We start from the raw sequence: 16421 nt of genomic DNA, 5'->3' as shown, positions 1-16421 counted from the left end.
ACTATAACTCCCATAATTCCCCACCACAGTGGCCCTGGGGATAGTGGAAGTTGAAGCCAACATGTGGGGACTCAAGTTTGAGAAGTCTTGGTGTAAGGTCTGGAAGAGACCAGAAGGTCATCAAGTCTAACTCATTTAGATAAAAGCATAGCATTTAATCATTATGCTTTCAGAAGATTGTTCATCATAGCCCTTTTTTGTTTCTTGTGCTATACCCATTGTACAGCTGTTTGACCCTATTTTTTTTAATACAGCTATCAAACCTTGAGGTAACAGTGTCTTTGTGAACTCCATTCCATAGCAGAGTGCTATTCTTATTCTGTTACTAAACAAATCTATTCATTGTGGTGAAATTCTGAAGAAAGTAAATCAGACTAAAAGGCTGCTTTTATATTTTTATCCCCACCCACCCCCCAAGGAACAGTGGTCATGATAAAAAATATATATCTGAAATCAATGTGGCAATAAAATATTTCCTGCACTTCTTTTGGTTTCTGCCCATTGCTTTTTAAACTCTGAAACTGAGTGTCATTGATTGCTTCCTACTGTGGTGAGGTGATTGTAATTTCTACCATGAGATCTCTTGAAGTTCTTCTCCCCTTAAATGCCAAAGGTAAACAAAGGCTGCTTCTGTTTATGAGGAGTGTTTTTCTGCTTATGACTCCCATCATGGTAGAGCTACTGCCTTGCCTGAAATGTAGCCTGTGAAGTGAGTGACAGGGCTGGAGACTCCCTTGCTCACACTATGGGCAGGTTCACCTGCAATGTCACTACCATATTTACCTGAATCTAAGATGAGGTATTTTCCCAGTTCTTTCCTGTTAAATATGGGGGAGGGTCATCTTAGATACAGATTCAGATTTCTCTTTATTTTGAGTAAATACAGGTATAACTTGTGTTTAAGTTAAATAAATACAGGTATAACCTGTATGTTTTAAGGCACAGTCTTACATTCAGAGTCACCTTCTATTTGGGTAAATACAGTACGGATGACTCTCTAGAAGTATTTGCCTGTAAGTATGGATGCCACCTTAAGTGGCAGAGCAGGAAAATGCTTGACTAACAAGCAGAAGTTTGCTGGTTTGAATCCCCACTGGTATGTTTCCCAGGCTGGGAAACACCTATATTGGGCAGCTGAAAGGCATCATCTGTACTGCATGAGAGATGGCAATAAGTATTAGGAGAGGAACCAGAGGATGCAGGGGAGCATGTTCTCTCATCGGGCATGTCTTATGAAGCTGCCAACAGTCTCAGTTGCTGACTTCTCCTTTAGTTCTTACTGACTTCAAGCCAACATCTGTAACCTGAATCCTGTAACCAGGATTTGATGTAAGCTTGACAAAGTAGGTAAAAACATTAGTGGAAGTCAGTAACTAGGTGTGTCAGTGGCTGCACATGACATACGTGACGAAAGCACATCTTCTTCCTATTTGGTAAGTACTTACAGGTGGTCACTGGAACTCGCTCTATAAAAGCTGCTGAAGTGAACTTCATTGCTATAATATTGATGAAAATGGTGCAAACAAAATGAACAGAAAGCAAACTGCCTGTAGCGATGAACTCTAGCAGTTTCAAGAATACAATGCACTGACATTTTTCAGAGCAGGAAGTCTAGCTCCTCCATCACTCATTCCCTCACTAGGTCCTTTACAGTTTCTTTCAGGGATTTCACTTATAGAAGATAGCTATCCCAAAGAAGTGGTAGGCCTGCTGGAAGGGGCAATAGCAATTACATTTCTGAATCCCCTTCCCCTGTAACAGGCAGCTAGCCTACTAACGCTACTAAGGGGGGAGGGGGGGCAGATGAAGCAGACTGCTTTCCCCCACAATGTGCCTTCCGTCACCTTCTTATAAGACTTTCTCCTTAATTCTCCTCACAGGTGATCCCAGTGCTGATTCCTCAGTCCTGTTTTTAAGATAAGAAGGATTGACCCACATACACCCCCCTATTTTTGAACTGCAGCCATAGAACATTACTTTAATTAATATTTAGGCATATTATATCTTTGGGCTGGTAGGAGAATGGTTATTTATATAATGAATATAATGGTTTATATAATGATTTTTGTGTGTGTCTCTGTTTAAAGTGTTCGGGGTGAAGGTGAATGTGTCATAGCATATGGTGATGAACAGGTATATTAATTATATTTTCCAATATATTTTGATTCCGCTATAAAACCTTAAAATCTATCTGTTTGGCCTGGCCGTCCAGGGTTTTTGATTAGTTTTAATTGTTTTAATGCTGTAACCTGCTTTTCAGGGTTTTTTTAAAAATTGTTTTGTTTTTTATGATGTTTTGTTAATTGATGTTTTACATTGTTTATATTTTTATTTTAACTGTTATTGGTTTTAATGGTTTTGTTTTAATTGTAAACTGCCTTGAGCCACTTTGGAAGGGTGGTATAAAAATAAAATAAATAAAGAAATAATAAATAAAGTGGGGGGAGACATATCTCTCTGTTGAACTTGATCTGTACAGCAGGTCTGTACCTGTGTACATTGTATATTCGTATGTTCAACACTCATACGACAAGTGTACAATGTACACAGGTACAGATCTGTACACAGATACAGTCATTCACACGATATGTTGAACATGGGTACAGCAGTACAATTCCTATCTGTACTATGCATTTGAGGTGCCTGTACCCAGGTTCACTTTTTAAATGAACACAGGTACAGTCATTCACACAAACACTTGTATGATATATACAGACATCTGTTTACTTGTACAGCATGTCTGAATCGGGCTATAGTTTGTCCCTACTTAGGACAGGACCCATAGCAAAAATTCGTCAAATAGGAAATAATGCCTTAGAATTAATATGTGCTCCTCCTTTAGATTAATAATATGTAGATGGTAAGATATTATCTGGACTGACTTGTAAGAAACAATATAGATTTAACTATAATCAGAAATTGTTTGCTCTTGAGCATTCGGTGCAGGAAACACAACTCCCTCCTATTTTCAAACCAAAAGTTAAAACTCAGCACATACTTAGTCTGCGTTCACACAGTCATGGCAATCCTGGATGCCATGGATCCGTAACCAGGATGGCTGAGCCCTGCGGAGCTGATAGTTTCCAGGCAATCCTGGTCAAACTGCTATGGCTAAACTGCATCCTGAATTCTCACAATCAGCTTTGTGGGGGTCAGCAATCTTGGTTAACTCTTTAACCAGGATTGCTGTGATTATGTGAACACCGCCATAGAAGATGTATTATAGTTGCTGCAATATTGAAATTTGGATACTGATATGTTGGCTTTTTGTTTGATAGGGCTGTGTTAACATCCTGTTGATCAATTCTGTGGCAGAAACACTGAGGTATGTGACAATTCCACCGGCTAGTGGATTATATGCTATCCTTAAAGTGATCTCAGTGCAGATCTGTCTGGTTTGCTTTAAATGCTGTATCTTTGTTCTAAAAATAAAGTTTAAGTATTGAGAGGATTCTGATATTAAACTCAGCAATTCTGAGGCATGAAATTCAGACAGGAGGATGTTGAAGTCTGATCTATAGGCCGCACCATGATGTTTTGATTAGTTGTCGGTTTCTTGTCCATAAGCCTGTCTTTTATCAAAAGGCACTCATGCTCATTGTAATGAAACATGGTAAAAAATATTGGTTTCTTTTATACAGTCATCTCTCACCACCCGCGAGGGTTCTATTCCTGGAAAACCTCACAATTGGTGAATTCATGGTTGGAGAGCAATAGAATTGCATTGGAAACCGGGGGTTAGGGGAATTGCGGTTGGTAAAAGACAGAAAAAGAAAAGAAAAAAGACTAAAAACCCACATGGAATCAGCCATAATTAGCAAGAGGAGTGAGGGGGGACCCCCAGAAATCACCCCAACCCCCAAAATCATCCCCAAAGCTCCCCAATTCACCCAAACCCCTGGAAATCATCCCTGAATCCTCAAATATCATGAACCTCCCAAACTGCCAAAATATTTCGCCAAACTGTGGATACTTGGATTGCAGTTGGCGAGACCTGCCACAATTTCCCAGTCATGGATAGTTAAAGCCACAATTGGGAGACCCGTGGTTGGCAAGGGATGACTGTAGTCCTCTGTGTATATTTAATAACAAACTTTGAAACAAACTAAGACTGAATCAAAGTAAGAAGGAGGTACTCATTGTGCGACATCAGGAGAAAAAATTGATCTGCTAGTTCTGGATGGGGTCACACTTCCCCAGAAGGAACAGGTATGCAGTCTGGGAGTGCTTCTGGATCTAAACCTCTCCCTGGTGACTCTGGTTGAGGCAGTGGCCAGACATGCTTTCTATCAGGTTCAGATGAAATGCCAGCTGCGACCATTATTTGAGATAAACAACCTCAGAACAGTAGTGCATATGCTGGTAAGCTCCAGACTTGACTACTACAATGTGCTCTATGTGGGGCTGCCTTTGTATGTAGTCTGGAAACTGCATTTGGTAGAGAATGAGACAGCCAGGTTAGTTTCTGGGTCATCTCGAAGAGACTATATTACTCCTATATTAAAAGAACTACCCTGGCTTCCAATAAGTTTCAGGGCAAAATAAAAGGTGCTGCTTATAAAGCCCTAAACAGCTTAGGCCCAGAGTATTTAAGAGAGCATCTTCTTCACTATGAGCCCCATCACCCATTGAGATCATCTGGAGAGGTTCATCTGCAGTTGCCACCAGCTCATCTGGTGGCTACACAGGGACGGGCCTTCTCTGTTGCCACCCTAAGACTTGGGAATTCGCCTCCCCATCTCTGACCACTTTTTAAAAGTCTCTAAAGACTCATTTATTCACTCAAGCTTTTTAACTAGACTTGTGGTTTTAATTGTTTTAAGGTTTTAATTTTTGATTTGTTTTATGTTGCAGTAAGCTGCCCAGAGACAGAAGTTTGGCAAGGTGTACCAATATAAAAAATAAATACAATAATAAATGAAAAATGTTTCTGGAAATAAACTTTTCTGTTATGACAGTATTAAAAGACATACATTACACAATATGTCATACTTATTACAATATATATGAAAGTATATCATTTATATGGTGTGTGTGTGTGTGTATCTGTGGAGAGAGAGAGATCTGAGGGGAATCCAATATTGCTTGTGTTTCTTCCATTCTAACCATTTTTCATGTTTGTAGAAACTGGACAAAATATCCAGTTGTAGAAGAGATTCCCACCGTTTCTTTAGATGCCATTCATGATTCTGAAAATATCACATTCATTCGTTGGAAAGTCCATAATGACTGGGTGACAAAGGTAAGAGCATATCAGTTGATTTCATAATGGTCCTTCTGCTCATAAGGGATTTAAGACCATGAAATCATTCTCCAAGAGCAAGGGCATAATTTAATTACTACAGGAACTGTGGTTGTTTGCATTAGCCCTGAAGATATTTCCAGAGGAGTAGCCTCATATCAGGAACTTACATAGTGGCTAACATGATGCTCAGTGTTACGACTCAGTGTTACTTGGAACTGCTGTGAATTTGGAAAGCAGCCCTGACATTGTTCAGAAGCAGCTGTGTGGAAGCAGCACTTCCTCAGGTTTCCCCATCTGCAACAAGGGGGAAACCTGTGGAAATGCTGTTTCTGTGCCTGCTGATTCTGAACAGCATCAGGGTTTGCTTAGTAGTCTGCAGCAACCCCAGGGCACAACATTAGGGAGCTGTAACACTGCGCATCATGTTAACCAAAGTTTGTTAGGTCAGCCCTGTACTACTAAAGTAAAGTGTACTGTCGACTCCTGGTGACCACAGAGTCCTGTGGTTGTCTTTGGTAGAATATAGGAAGGGTTTACCTTTACCTTCCTCATCTTCCTATTTCGCTGCTGCCCAATATAGGTACCAGTGGGGATTTGAACTGGCAACCTCATGCTTGCTAGGCAAGCCATTTCCCACTGCGCCATTAGGTGGCTCTGTACTACTACTACTAGGTAAAGTGTGCTGTTAAGTCAATTTCGACTCCTGGCTCCCACAGAACCCTGTGGTTTTCTTTGGCAGAATACAGGAGGGGTTTACCATTGCCTCCTCCAGCCTAGTGTGAGATGAAGCCTTTCAGCATCTTCCTATATCGCTGCTGCCCGATATAGTAGCAGTGGGGTTTCGAACTGGCAACCTTCTGCTTGTTAGTCAAGCACTTCCCCACTGCGCCACTTACAATGAGATGTGACACTACTACTACTACACATCTTTATATACAAATTTTCAACCAAAGTTCTCAAAGTGTTTTACATAGAAAAATGAATAAATAAACTCATTTCCTTGAAGCTAATTGCTGGCACAGTATTGTCAGTTTGTCCTGAACTTGCTCCATGTTCCTTTTCTATAATGTACTAGGTATTGGCTGGGAAAGCAGGAATAATATAATATAATATAATATAATATAATATAATATAATATAATATAATATAATGGCAGACAGCAGAGCAAGGAAGTGCTGGGGCAGCAAGAAGAGCAGACTAACTTCACTTCCAGACTAACTGCACCAATAAATCAGGAAAGGGGCAATTTTGGATGACTTCTGCTTTCCTAGGAAACTTTCTGTGCCTTCCAAAGATCCTAAAAGTAAAGTGTCCATCAAGTCGATTTCGACTCCTGGCTCCTACAGAGCCCTGTGGTTTTCTTTGGTAGAATACAGGAGTAGTTTACCATTGCCATCTCCCTCGCAGTATGAGATGATGCCTTTCAGCATCTTCCTATATCACTGCTGCCCAATATAGTACCAGCAGGGGTTCGAACCAGCAACCTTCTGCTTGTTAGTCAAGCATTTCCCCACTGTGCCGCTTAAGGTGGAGTCCAAAAATCCTACTACTACAAATATTTATATAGCACTTATAAAATATGTCCCTGACAGTTGTGCAGCCCTCAGTGACATATTTTTGGGTGGCAGAGATGGCTTTCTGGGGAAGGGGAGGTGTCAAAAATTGCCCCTTCCCCAGTGCACTGGTGCAGTTAGTCTGGGAGTGTTGTTAGTCTTGCTGTACCAGTACCTCCTTGCTCTGAATGCCAGCCAGTGAAATGATGGTGATGATAATTGTATTCACAAGCGATATACTCAGACAACTGGGATATCCTGAGGACACATTGAATTTCATAGGATTTTCCTTTGCGTTTGTCATTGCAGATCAAATATATCCATTCTATGGAATCCATAGTATCTAGTTCAAATGATGATTGTACTGCACTGGTTATAGGTAAGTGAGAACAGGCCAGTGTCAAGCATCAGCATAACTGGGTAGTTGTTGAAAGCCCAGTGCTAATCCCTGATATCACTTCTTTGACCATAGCTTTTGTGTGGTGGTGGCAGAGTGACTCAGGGCTCATCCAGCTTAAAGGGAGCCCACAGAGGACAGTTTGCTTAGAGGCCCCTGAAAGCTGGAGCTGAGTCAGCATTATCTATCAGAACAAATTTGTCAGCATTTGGCATTGAAATTACATTTATACGCTGCACAGACATTCTCCTTAAGTTTTAAAGAGCAAAATTCATTGGTATTTATTGCATGTTATCGGGGCGGATCTACAATTGAGCAAATGTGTGTAATGAACACGGACAGCCACTAGGGGAAACCATGTCCGAATTTCTGATTTAAATAATCATTTCCCCATAGGGATCAGTGGGAAATTGAAAAATATTAATAACTCCCAAATGGCTGAGCAGAAAACTCTGAAATTATACATGGTGTTCCTGCATGATTATAGTATTAAATATGTGGACGTTCAAGAAGATTAGTCCACCTGTTGATTTTTAATGTTTAAAAATTAATATTCATTAAAAATGAGTGGACTCATATCCTTGAACTTCCTCATATTTAATGCTACCATCAAGTGCTACTCCCATATACATTTTGAGAACTTTATGCCTAGCCATTCTGGAGTTATAACATGGGATGAAAATGTTGGGGTACTACTGTTGACAAGGAACAGTTTATTCCAAATGAGATTTGAAAGATGGACAGAGTGGGAGATTAAACTCCAAAACCATATGTAACTTTCTGCCATGAAACAAGGCAGTTATGACACTTTTAATCTGTTTTAGAAACTTAAGAACATCTTTAAAAATCAACAAATGAACCAATATTTAAACGATGCGTATCATCAGACTTTTTGTTTTGAGGTTGTTGCTTTCTTAAACTGAATAAAAACCATGCGTTTTGAGCCAAGCCATTTCCTGCAGATAAATCATGTTGTGATGGTGTTGTCTCTCGTTCTCTAGGAAAGAAACCAAATGGATGCTTTCTTTAGCAATAAAGCACTTACCTCTGTATTGGTGATGTTAATATCTGAAGTTTTTTTACTTCCCTTTTTCTGAAACAGTGCAATACAGTGCATAATCCTTACCTTGCATCATTCCTTACCATGTATCACAATTTTTGTTATGAGTTTATTTTCTTAAACTTGGCAGGATTTTTTTTTAAAGCTTTTCTAGATGAATCCCAAAACGAAGGTCGTCTTATTTCTGTCAATTTAATTCTCCAGTAAATTGTAGTACATTTTCTCCTACTGTCTCTAGAATTGAGCCTTGGCAAAGGTTAATTACAGAGCCAAAGAAAGGAAGGGAAATAATTGGGCATTTAGAGATTCTGAAATACTTGCCTCATTTGCCGGATTGCTTGGTTTCAAACTGCCTCCTTCCATTACAAATTCCTGTTCTAGAACAGAAAGTTACTCCTTACTGGACAGCCTTACCACTCATTTGTATATATAAAAGGAGCACAATTGCTTTGCCATGATTATCCCATCTATTCTTGGGACAGGAGGAGGAGAACCAAACTGTCCCTGTGAGATGCCACTTCTTCTCCTGCATCCCCCACACCTCTGAGTCTGACCTTTGAGCTTCAGCCATCACCAAGGAGACAATGAGCGCATCATAATAGAGAAAGCACAAGTGATGTCATAATTGCCACCTTCAAGGGGGGGGGGCAAAGTGAGGAGCTAAAAAAAAATTATTCCAGTAAATATTTTCTCATTCTTGCCAATTTCTAGGCACCTGTAGCTTTCATTCCCAATCTAATTTGTTGCAGTGGTTCTTGGACTTAGTTCACTGCTTCCTCTGTAACAGTCCAATAGCAAACAAATATATTATAGAATATATGAGCTCTCTTTACCAGTCTTTTACCAGGAAATTATCTAATCTCCAGGTTAAAAGAAGTAAAATAGTCAATTGTCCAACCCTGCCAGCACCAGCAGATTTTTTAAAAACACCCCCCCCCAAAAAAACCCCTTTTGAATAAGCACAGTTGGAGGAGCTAAAAAATAAAGTTGCTGCTTGTTCACCATCTTGGCTCCTCCTCCCAGGGCAAAGCGACATTCTTCAGCACTGTGGTTTCCTATTGATCCCTATGGGGAAATTTTCTAATAGGCCCATGTTCAGTTCTTCCACACAGGCCTCTTCAGAGCTTGTTATGCCACTGGTGTTTATCCTGCCTTTCTTCAAGGGAATTATGGTGGCATCAATGGTTCCTCCTCCCTCCCTCCCCCAAACCCTGTGAAATAAGTCCAAGGTCACCTAGAGAGCTTTATGACTGAACAAAGATTTGAAACCAGGTCTTCCTGATTGTCGCTCAGTAGTCTATCCATGACACTATTTTCTTCAACATTCCAGAACTATCTGCTTATTAGCTGATGATAGGTAGGGACACAGGAAGCTGGCATACTGAGTGAGACCATTGGCCCATCTACTCAGAGTTGTATAGACTGACTGGCAGTAATTCTTTAGGTCTTTCCAAGCCCTACCTGGAGGTGAACCTGTGACCTTCTGCATGCAATGCATTTGCTCTGCCACAGAGATGACCCTGCCCCAAAGGTACTTGGCTGCCTGCAAGCTAACATATCAGCTAGCTCTAAGGCCATCAGAAGTCAGACCATAACTCAGTGGTAGAGAAGAAGGAGAGACCATAGCTCAGTGGCAGAGCATATCCTCTTGAGTCCCTAGCATCACCAGTTAAATAATGAGCAGGACTTTATCCCTGAAACTACGGACAGCTATTTTTAGTTTGGACAGAGACTGCTGGGCTGGAATAGATCAGCTATTTATCTCATTTGTTATAATATAGCTCTGCATAATTCTCTGTACTTAACATAAAAGATACTCTGATATAATTGAAGCCAACTGCTGAAATGGTCCTCACACACCTAGTCGCACTAGATGGCACCTTTATTAGCAAAGGGAATCAAAGCAGGGTCTCCTGTGCTTTTGGCACCCTGGGCAAAGTATGACTTTGGGGCCCACTCTACTTGCAGTTAAAATTATATTCTGTAACATTTTCTGTAACAAAATTCTGTAACATATTCTGTAACAAAATTATATTCTGTAACATTAACATTTTAATGTAAACCACCCTGAGCCTTTTGGAAGGGCGGTATAAAAGTTTTATAAATAAATAAATAAATAAATAAAATTAAATAACATGGAAGTGCCAAAGCCATACTAGGCACCTGGTACTGAGGGGGTGCTGAGGAAAGAGATTATACCTTTTTAACATCCATAAATCCACTGTCACTCCATGCTACTGTCTAACCATTTGAGGGGTCAATCTGGCATATCCCCACCACCACCCAAGAACTGACACCCTAGGCGCCTGTCTAGGTCTGCCTAGTAGACAGGCCAGCCCTGCCTGTGCTGATTGCAACTGATGGCTGGAGTCACCATCAATGAGAGGCAATAATCTATTACAACTGTTGAACAGTTATATAGAATGAAGGGATGTACCAAGAACTGCATGGAAGCTGAAAGTGCCATGGTCTACACTGTACCTAGAGGGCCTTTTAGCCTATCTTCTTTCCATTCCCATTTCACTTCATATGCATCTTTTCTATTTCCCTGTGACACAGGTAGTGTTAGTGGAACCAAAAATTTGAAGCATCGCTTGAAAATTCTGATGGGTTCCAGCAATGGTAGCCTGAATCAATTCCCTGCACCAGTTAAAGGTTCTGCCCCAAAGCGTTTTCGTTGTGATGAATCTGTTTTTAAAGTGCATAAAGGTGTCAAGACATTTGACTACTCTAGAGAAAGTAATCTTCTTGTGACTGGTGGTTTGGACCGGAATCTTCGCCTGTGGAACCCTTATGTCTCTGGGTAATGACGCTTAAATTAGGATTGTTCTGTTCTGTTCCTGGCTGATACTGTGTTTGTTTGTTTGTTTGTTTGTTTATACCCACCCTTCCAGTACAATACTGCTCGGGGCGGCTCACAGTAGAAGTAATATAACATTTAAAATGATAAAACAAATAAAACACAGCATAAAATAGAATAAAATCAATTAAGGCAAACTCAGTTAAAAACAAACAAAAATAAAATAGAAATTAAAAAGTACATCAATTTATAATTAAAAGATCTAAAAGCCTTTCTAAAGAGATGGGTTTTGAGATCTTTTTTCCCTAAGGAGAAACCCTAAGGGAGGGAGCTTGGCAAAGTTCTTCTGGGAGGGCATTCCATAGCTGAGGGTCCACAAATGAGAAAGCCCGGTCTCTTGTCTCCACCAACTGAATCTCAGTCAATGGCGGGGCCGTGAGCGGGAAAATGAATGAAGAGCCCTGGCAGATTCATATGGGTGAATGCCGTCCGGCAGATACTCCAGCCCCAAAGCTGTGTAGGGCTTTAAAGGTCAAGACCAGCACTTTCAATCAGGACAGAAAGCAAACTGGTAACCAGTGAAGCTGCTGAAGGATAGATGGGATCCTTGAGGAGTGGCTAGCACCCACAAGCATCCTTGCAGCAGGATTCTGGACCAGCTGAAGCTTCCGAACCATCTTCAAGGCCCCATTTAGAGCTCATTGCAGTGGTCCAATCTGGATGTTACCAGTGCATGAGTGACTGAGGTCAGTTCCTACTTCTCCAAGTAGGGTTGCAGCTGGCATACCAGCTATAGCTGGTAAAAGGCACTCCTGCACTCTGCCACCACCTGTGCCTTCAAGGACAGTGTCGGGTACAGAAGCACCCCCAAGTTGCAAACTTGGACTTTCAGGGGGGAGTGTGATCCCATCTAGGACCAGATTTACCTCACCACTAGGATAATGTTTTATCAACCCAGAGCACTTCCATCTTATCTGGATTAAGTTTCAGTTCGTTTGCCCCCATCTAATCCAGAACAGCCTGCAGACACTGGTTTAGGACATCCACTGCCTCTCAGGTGTTAGCTGACTTAAATGATAGGTAGAGCATATCATCAGCATATTGATGACACTGTAGCCCATATCTACAGATGACTTCTTCCAGCAATTTTATGTAACTAGCGGACTCGCACAGAGCATTTTTGCGCTTTCGGTCCGGCTGTTTCTCCCTCCTGCCCAGGTCTCTCCTCTCTCCCCCTCCCTCCAGCCCTGTGCTCCCCGCTTCCGTTCCTCCCCCCCCACGGAGCCACACCAGGCGGCGGGCAGCCAAAAAGAGCCCCGCCGCTGCCGTTACTGCATGTTGCCCACTCAACCATGCCAGCAGCACTTCTCCTCACAGCGGCTGGGCTGCCCCTGGCCACTCCAAGCGGCGGGCGGCCAAAAAAGGCCCCGCCACCACCGTTACTGTTTGTTCCCCTCACCCTTGGCAGCCCGCCAGGGCCAGTCTGTTCTACTGCCTCCCACCTACTCCCAGCCCAGGCTGCGGACGCGATGGTCGCAACCGTGGCTGGGCTAGGCTGGCAGCAGCCGCCGCCTCCTCACAGCGACCGAGCGCGGCGGGAGCTAACGTGTGGCTGGAGGCGCCGCCGCCATTTCCCCCCGCGGCTGCATCTTAGCTCGCGTTGCGAGCCGCCTCCGCCCAGCCAATCCGGTGCTTCATCTGGGTTGCTGCCGGGACGCATCCCCACAGGCATGTCTATGAGAATTAAATATATGGATACTAACCAATCCCACACAGAGCATCTGTGCGCTCTTTGGGGCCGGCAGTTACCTCTCCCCCCCCCGCCACCTTCTGCCCCACTCTCTACTTCTGGGCCCAGCTGCCTCTCCTCCCCACCGCCACTTCTGCCCCCCCCTTATTTCCCCCCTGCTGGGCCTTGCCTCCATGTCTGGGCCAGGCCCGCCACTGCCTCTGGCCTCCATGGCTGGGCCTGATGCTGCCGCGGCAACCAATCTTCCTGAGTGCGCCTCAGCCAATCAGGCACATCCGCCGCCCAGCCAATCAGCTGGGCACTGGGACACACATTCCAAGGCACACCCAGGAGAATCCTATACCATACAAGCCTTCGGTGTGCGGCCGTGCTGCCCGTGTCTTTTTGGGCCGTTCTGGGCATGCGCGGAGTGCATGCCCAGATCGGCCCAAAAAGATATGGCCACCCAGACACGGGCAGCCATGTTGGAGCAGGAAAGCCTAGGAGAAGTTGGAGCAGGAAAGCCAATGGGAGAAGAGTGCTGGCGAGGCGGCGGCAGAGCTGTGGCCTCAGCCAGAGGTGGCGGTGTCTGCGGCGGGGCGACTTGGCCCGATGGCGGCGGCGCGACTGGCCCCGATGGCGGCGGCCGCCGCCACAGCGAAAATGCGGGTGAGGCGGCGGTGGCCGCGGCGGGCGACTGGCCCTGACTGGCGGGGGAAGCCAGAAAGGGGAGGCCGAAGGTGACGGGGTGGACTGGGAAGGACTGGGCCCGCTGGCAGCCGCACTCGGGGGGGCGGGGGTGGTCTACTAGCGCCCGTTAATCTAACGGGCTGAAAATTGCTAGTTACATATAGATAGATAGATAGATAGATTAAACAGAATGGGGGATACAATAGAACCCTGTGGCATCCCATAGGCCAATGTCAAAGGCGTAGAACAGGCGTCCCCGAGCACCACCTTCTGGTGCGAACCTCAAGGTAGGACCAGAGCCAGTGTATCACAGTGCCCCCAAGACCCAACCTGGAGAGGCGGCCCAAAAGGATACCATGGCAGATGATATCAAAAGCCTCTGAAAGATCTAAGAGAATCAACAGGATCACACTCCCCCTGTCTGTCTCCCGACGTAGGTCATCCACCTGGGTGACCAAGGCAGTTTCCATCACATATCCAGGCCGGGAGCCATACTGGAAAGGATCCAAGTAATCAGTCTCATCCAGGACTGCCTGGAGTTGAGATGCCAGCATGTGCTCCAATATCCAATATCTTGCTCAAGAATGGAAGGTTAGAAACTGGCTGGAAGTTGTTTAAGATGGTCAGGTCCAAATTGGGCTTTTTCAGGAGTGGTCTAATTACTGCCTTCTTTAACATGGAGGACACCACCTCCTGATTTAGGGAGACATTCCACTACTGCCACCTATGGGCCCAGCCCCTCTCCGGCCTCCTTCACCAGCCATGAAAGGCAAGGATTGAGCACATTTTACTATCATTTTGTTTTAGTACAGGTCGACCTCATCTTTGGATTCCACATCCGCGGATTCGCATATCTGTGGTTGGGAAAAAGACACTCGACCTCGGCATACATGGGGGGAAAAACACATGCTAACCTATTATATCCACGGGTCGGAGGTGGCCAGAAGTGACCGCTGGGGTCATTTCCGGCTGTCATGTTCTTCGACGGAGCCACAAAATGGCTCCCATCTTTGTAAAAAAAAAAACCACACACACAGGGAAGGAAATTATCCTTGGCTGATTGGGGGGCACGACATGACTCAGGGGGAGCAGCAGAGCATGATCAGAAGCTCCCCCCCCAAAAAAAATCTGGCCAAATTTCAGCTGATTTGGGGCCATTTTCAGCTGACCGGGAACCTAACCCCTGCGACCCCATAGGTCCAATTACTCAATATTCATAGTTTCCATATCCGTGGTTGCAGCCTGGAATGGGAACCACCATGAATATTGAGGTTCTCCTGTATCTACATTCATTCCCTTGTGCCTGGAACAAAAATTGATGATTCTGGTCCTGAAGCACTCACAAGTTGTCATTAAAAGATACATTTTGTATTCATCTGATAAACTTTTAGTTGCAAAACATTAAAGTACTGAAGTTCCAGACAGAAGTGTACAATACGTGTGCAAATGTTTGTAGCTGTAATCTATTATGCTCCAGTCCTGAACACATATAACAGTGAAAGTAAGCCTTTCTGACTTCAACGAAACTTCCTTGTGTCCAAGTGTTCTTAGATAGATATCATATATGCTGCCTGAAGGGTCTGTCAAACCTCCATCCAATTGTTGATGTGTGATGGGCAGAAAAGCAGTTTACGTGCACTATTATCAGGCAAACTGGTTGATGGCCGTGGAGGGTGGTGGATTTTCAACTGCACTTCAATCTACCTTTGAACAGAAGCATTAGGCTAGTTCACATGACTATGAATAGGGTAGGACAAGCTTCCTACCCTTGTTCGGGAGCTGCACACACTCCCATTTTATGATCATCTCTGCATTAAAAATAAGTTCAGAGGCGAGGAGCTTGATTGCATGTTAAGCCCCAGTTGGGTAAGACAGTGTTTCCTCCTATCTTGTTGCAAAGATGGGGATGGAATATGGGTTGAGTGTGTTCATCCTTCCCAGCTGGAACTTAGCACATGATCAAGTTCATCACCTCCAATCAATGATCAAGTTCATCACCTCACAGTCATAAAATGAGGGAATTTGTCTGAACTAGATGCTTGTCCTACCCTAATAATAATTGTGTGAGCAAGCAACATGTATCTTATTATATATAAGAAATGTATAAGCCATATGACACCTGGAAGCTGAGAACATGTCTTCTAATCCAAGATGTTTTTTTGCCACTGAATTAGATGGTCGCTGGGCATACTGCGAGGCCACACTTCCCCAATTGGCTTCCTATGCATTCTTCATGGCACAAAGGTTTTCTCAGTTTCTCTGGACAGCACCATCAGGGTAAGAATGTTGGGTTTCTGATCCATAAGGAACAATTAAAAAAAAGTGGGATGAGATCATTCTGTACATATAATCTCCCCCAACCACACAATCAGAACTTTGTAAATTGTCAACTTTTCAGTACAAGTAACAAGCAGCTGAGAAATTTGGTATCAGACATGATGCACAGCGGTCTGACAATGATGCTGACTGTGCTGGGGCTGCTGCAGACTTGAAAGGTAGCCCCAATGCTGTTCAGAATGAGCGATTGTGCAAGCGGTGCTACCGCAGTTATTGACATTCACCGCAGTGGGAATCACTGTAGTAGTGCTGCTTGTACAGCCACTCATACTCAACATCATCAGACCACAGTAGCCTTGGCACAGATTGCACCATCACCTGAATGCTGAGCATCATGTCAGCCATCAACTTTTATTTTTTTAAAAGCAAGTTTCTAGTCCTCATGGTTATGAGGATAACTTGAAAGGGGAAGGGCAATTTCAGGTAAGAAAGATCCCAAACCATAGTGGAGGGCAACTAAAAATGTCTACTGGGTAGTGGGTGGGATTTCAGTCCCTGTGTGGCTCTGTGCAATGACTAGTAGTGAATGATCCAAAATAAGGGCATTTGCTTAATGTGCACAATTTTTACAGACTGAAGAATTGAGCTTTTCTTTGTGTGGAATTTGGAT

The 16421-nt window shown here is 43.6% G+C and overlaps 1 protein-coding gene across 9 annotated transcripts in view; it reads left to right on the top strand.

The window, feature by feature from the left end:
• The window catches only part of LOC128328539 (WD repeat-containing protein on Y chromosome-like), a 55124-nt gene that overhangs the window by 11644 nt on the left and 27059 nt on the right, over positions 1 to 16421 (top strand). For all 9 annotated transcript variants that reach the window (XR_008309279.1, XM_053258609.1, XM_053258606.1 and 6 more), the window contains 6 exons: positions 2088 to 2133; positions 3279 to 3325; positions 5125 to 5242; positions 7108 to 7177; positions 10815 to 11058; positions 15649 to 15751. Coding sequence is in view for 8 of the 9 variants with exons in the window: in XM_053258609.1 (XP_053114584.1) it covers positions 2088 to 2133; positions 3279 to 3325; positions 5125 to 5242; positions 7108 to 7177; positions 10815 to 11058; positions 15649 to 15751 (628 nt within the window). In the remaining variant the exon portion in view is untranslated. The remainder of the gene's footprint in view (positions 1 to 2087; positions 2134 to 3278; positions 3326 to 5124; positions 5243 to 7107; positions 7178 to 10814; positions 11059 to 15648; positions 15752 to 16421) is intronic.

Source organism: Hemicordylus capensis, chromosome 5, assembly GCF_027244095.1.
Source record: "Hemicordylus capensis ecotype Gifberg chromosome 5, rHemCap1.1.pri, whole genome shotgun sequence".
In the NCBI taxonomy this organism is placed as follows: Eukaryota; Metazoa; Chordata; class Lepidosauria; order Squamata; family Cordylidae; genus Hemicordylus; species Hemicordylus capensis.
Note: the sequence above shows the minus strand (reverse complement) of the source record. Positions and strands in the feature narration are given on the sequence as shown.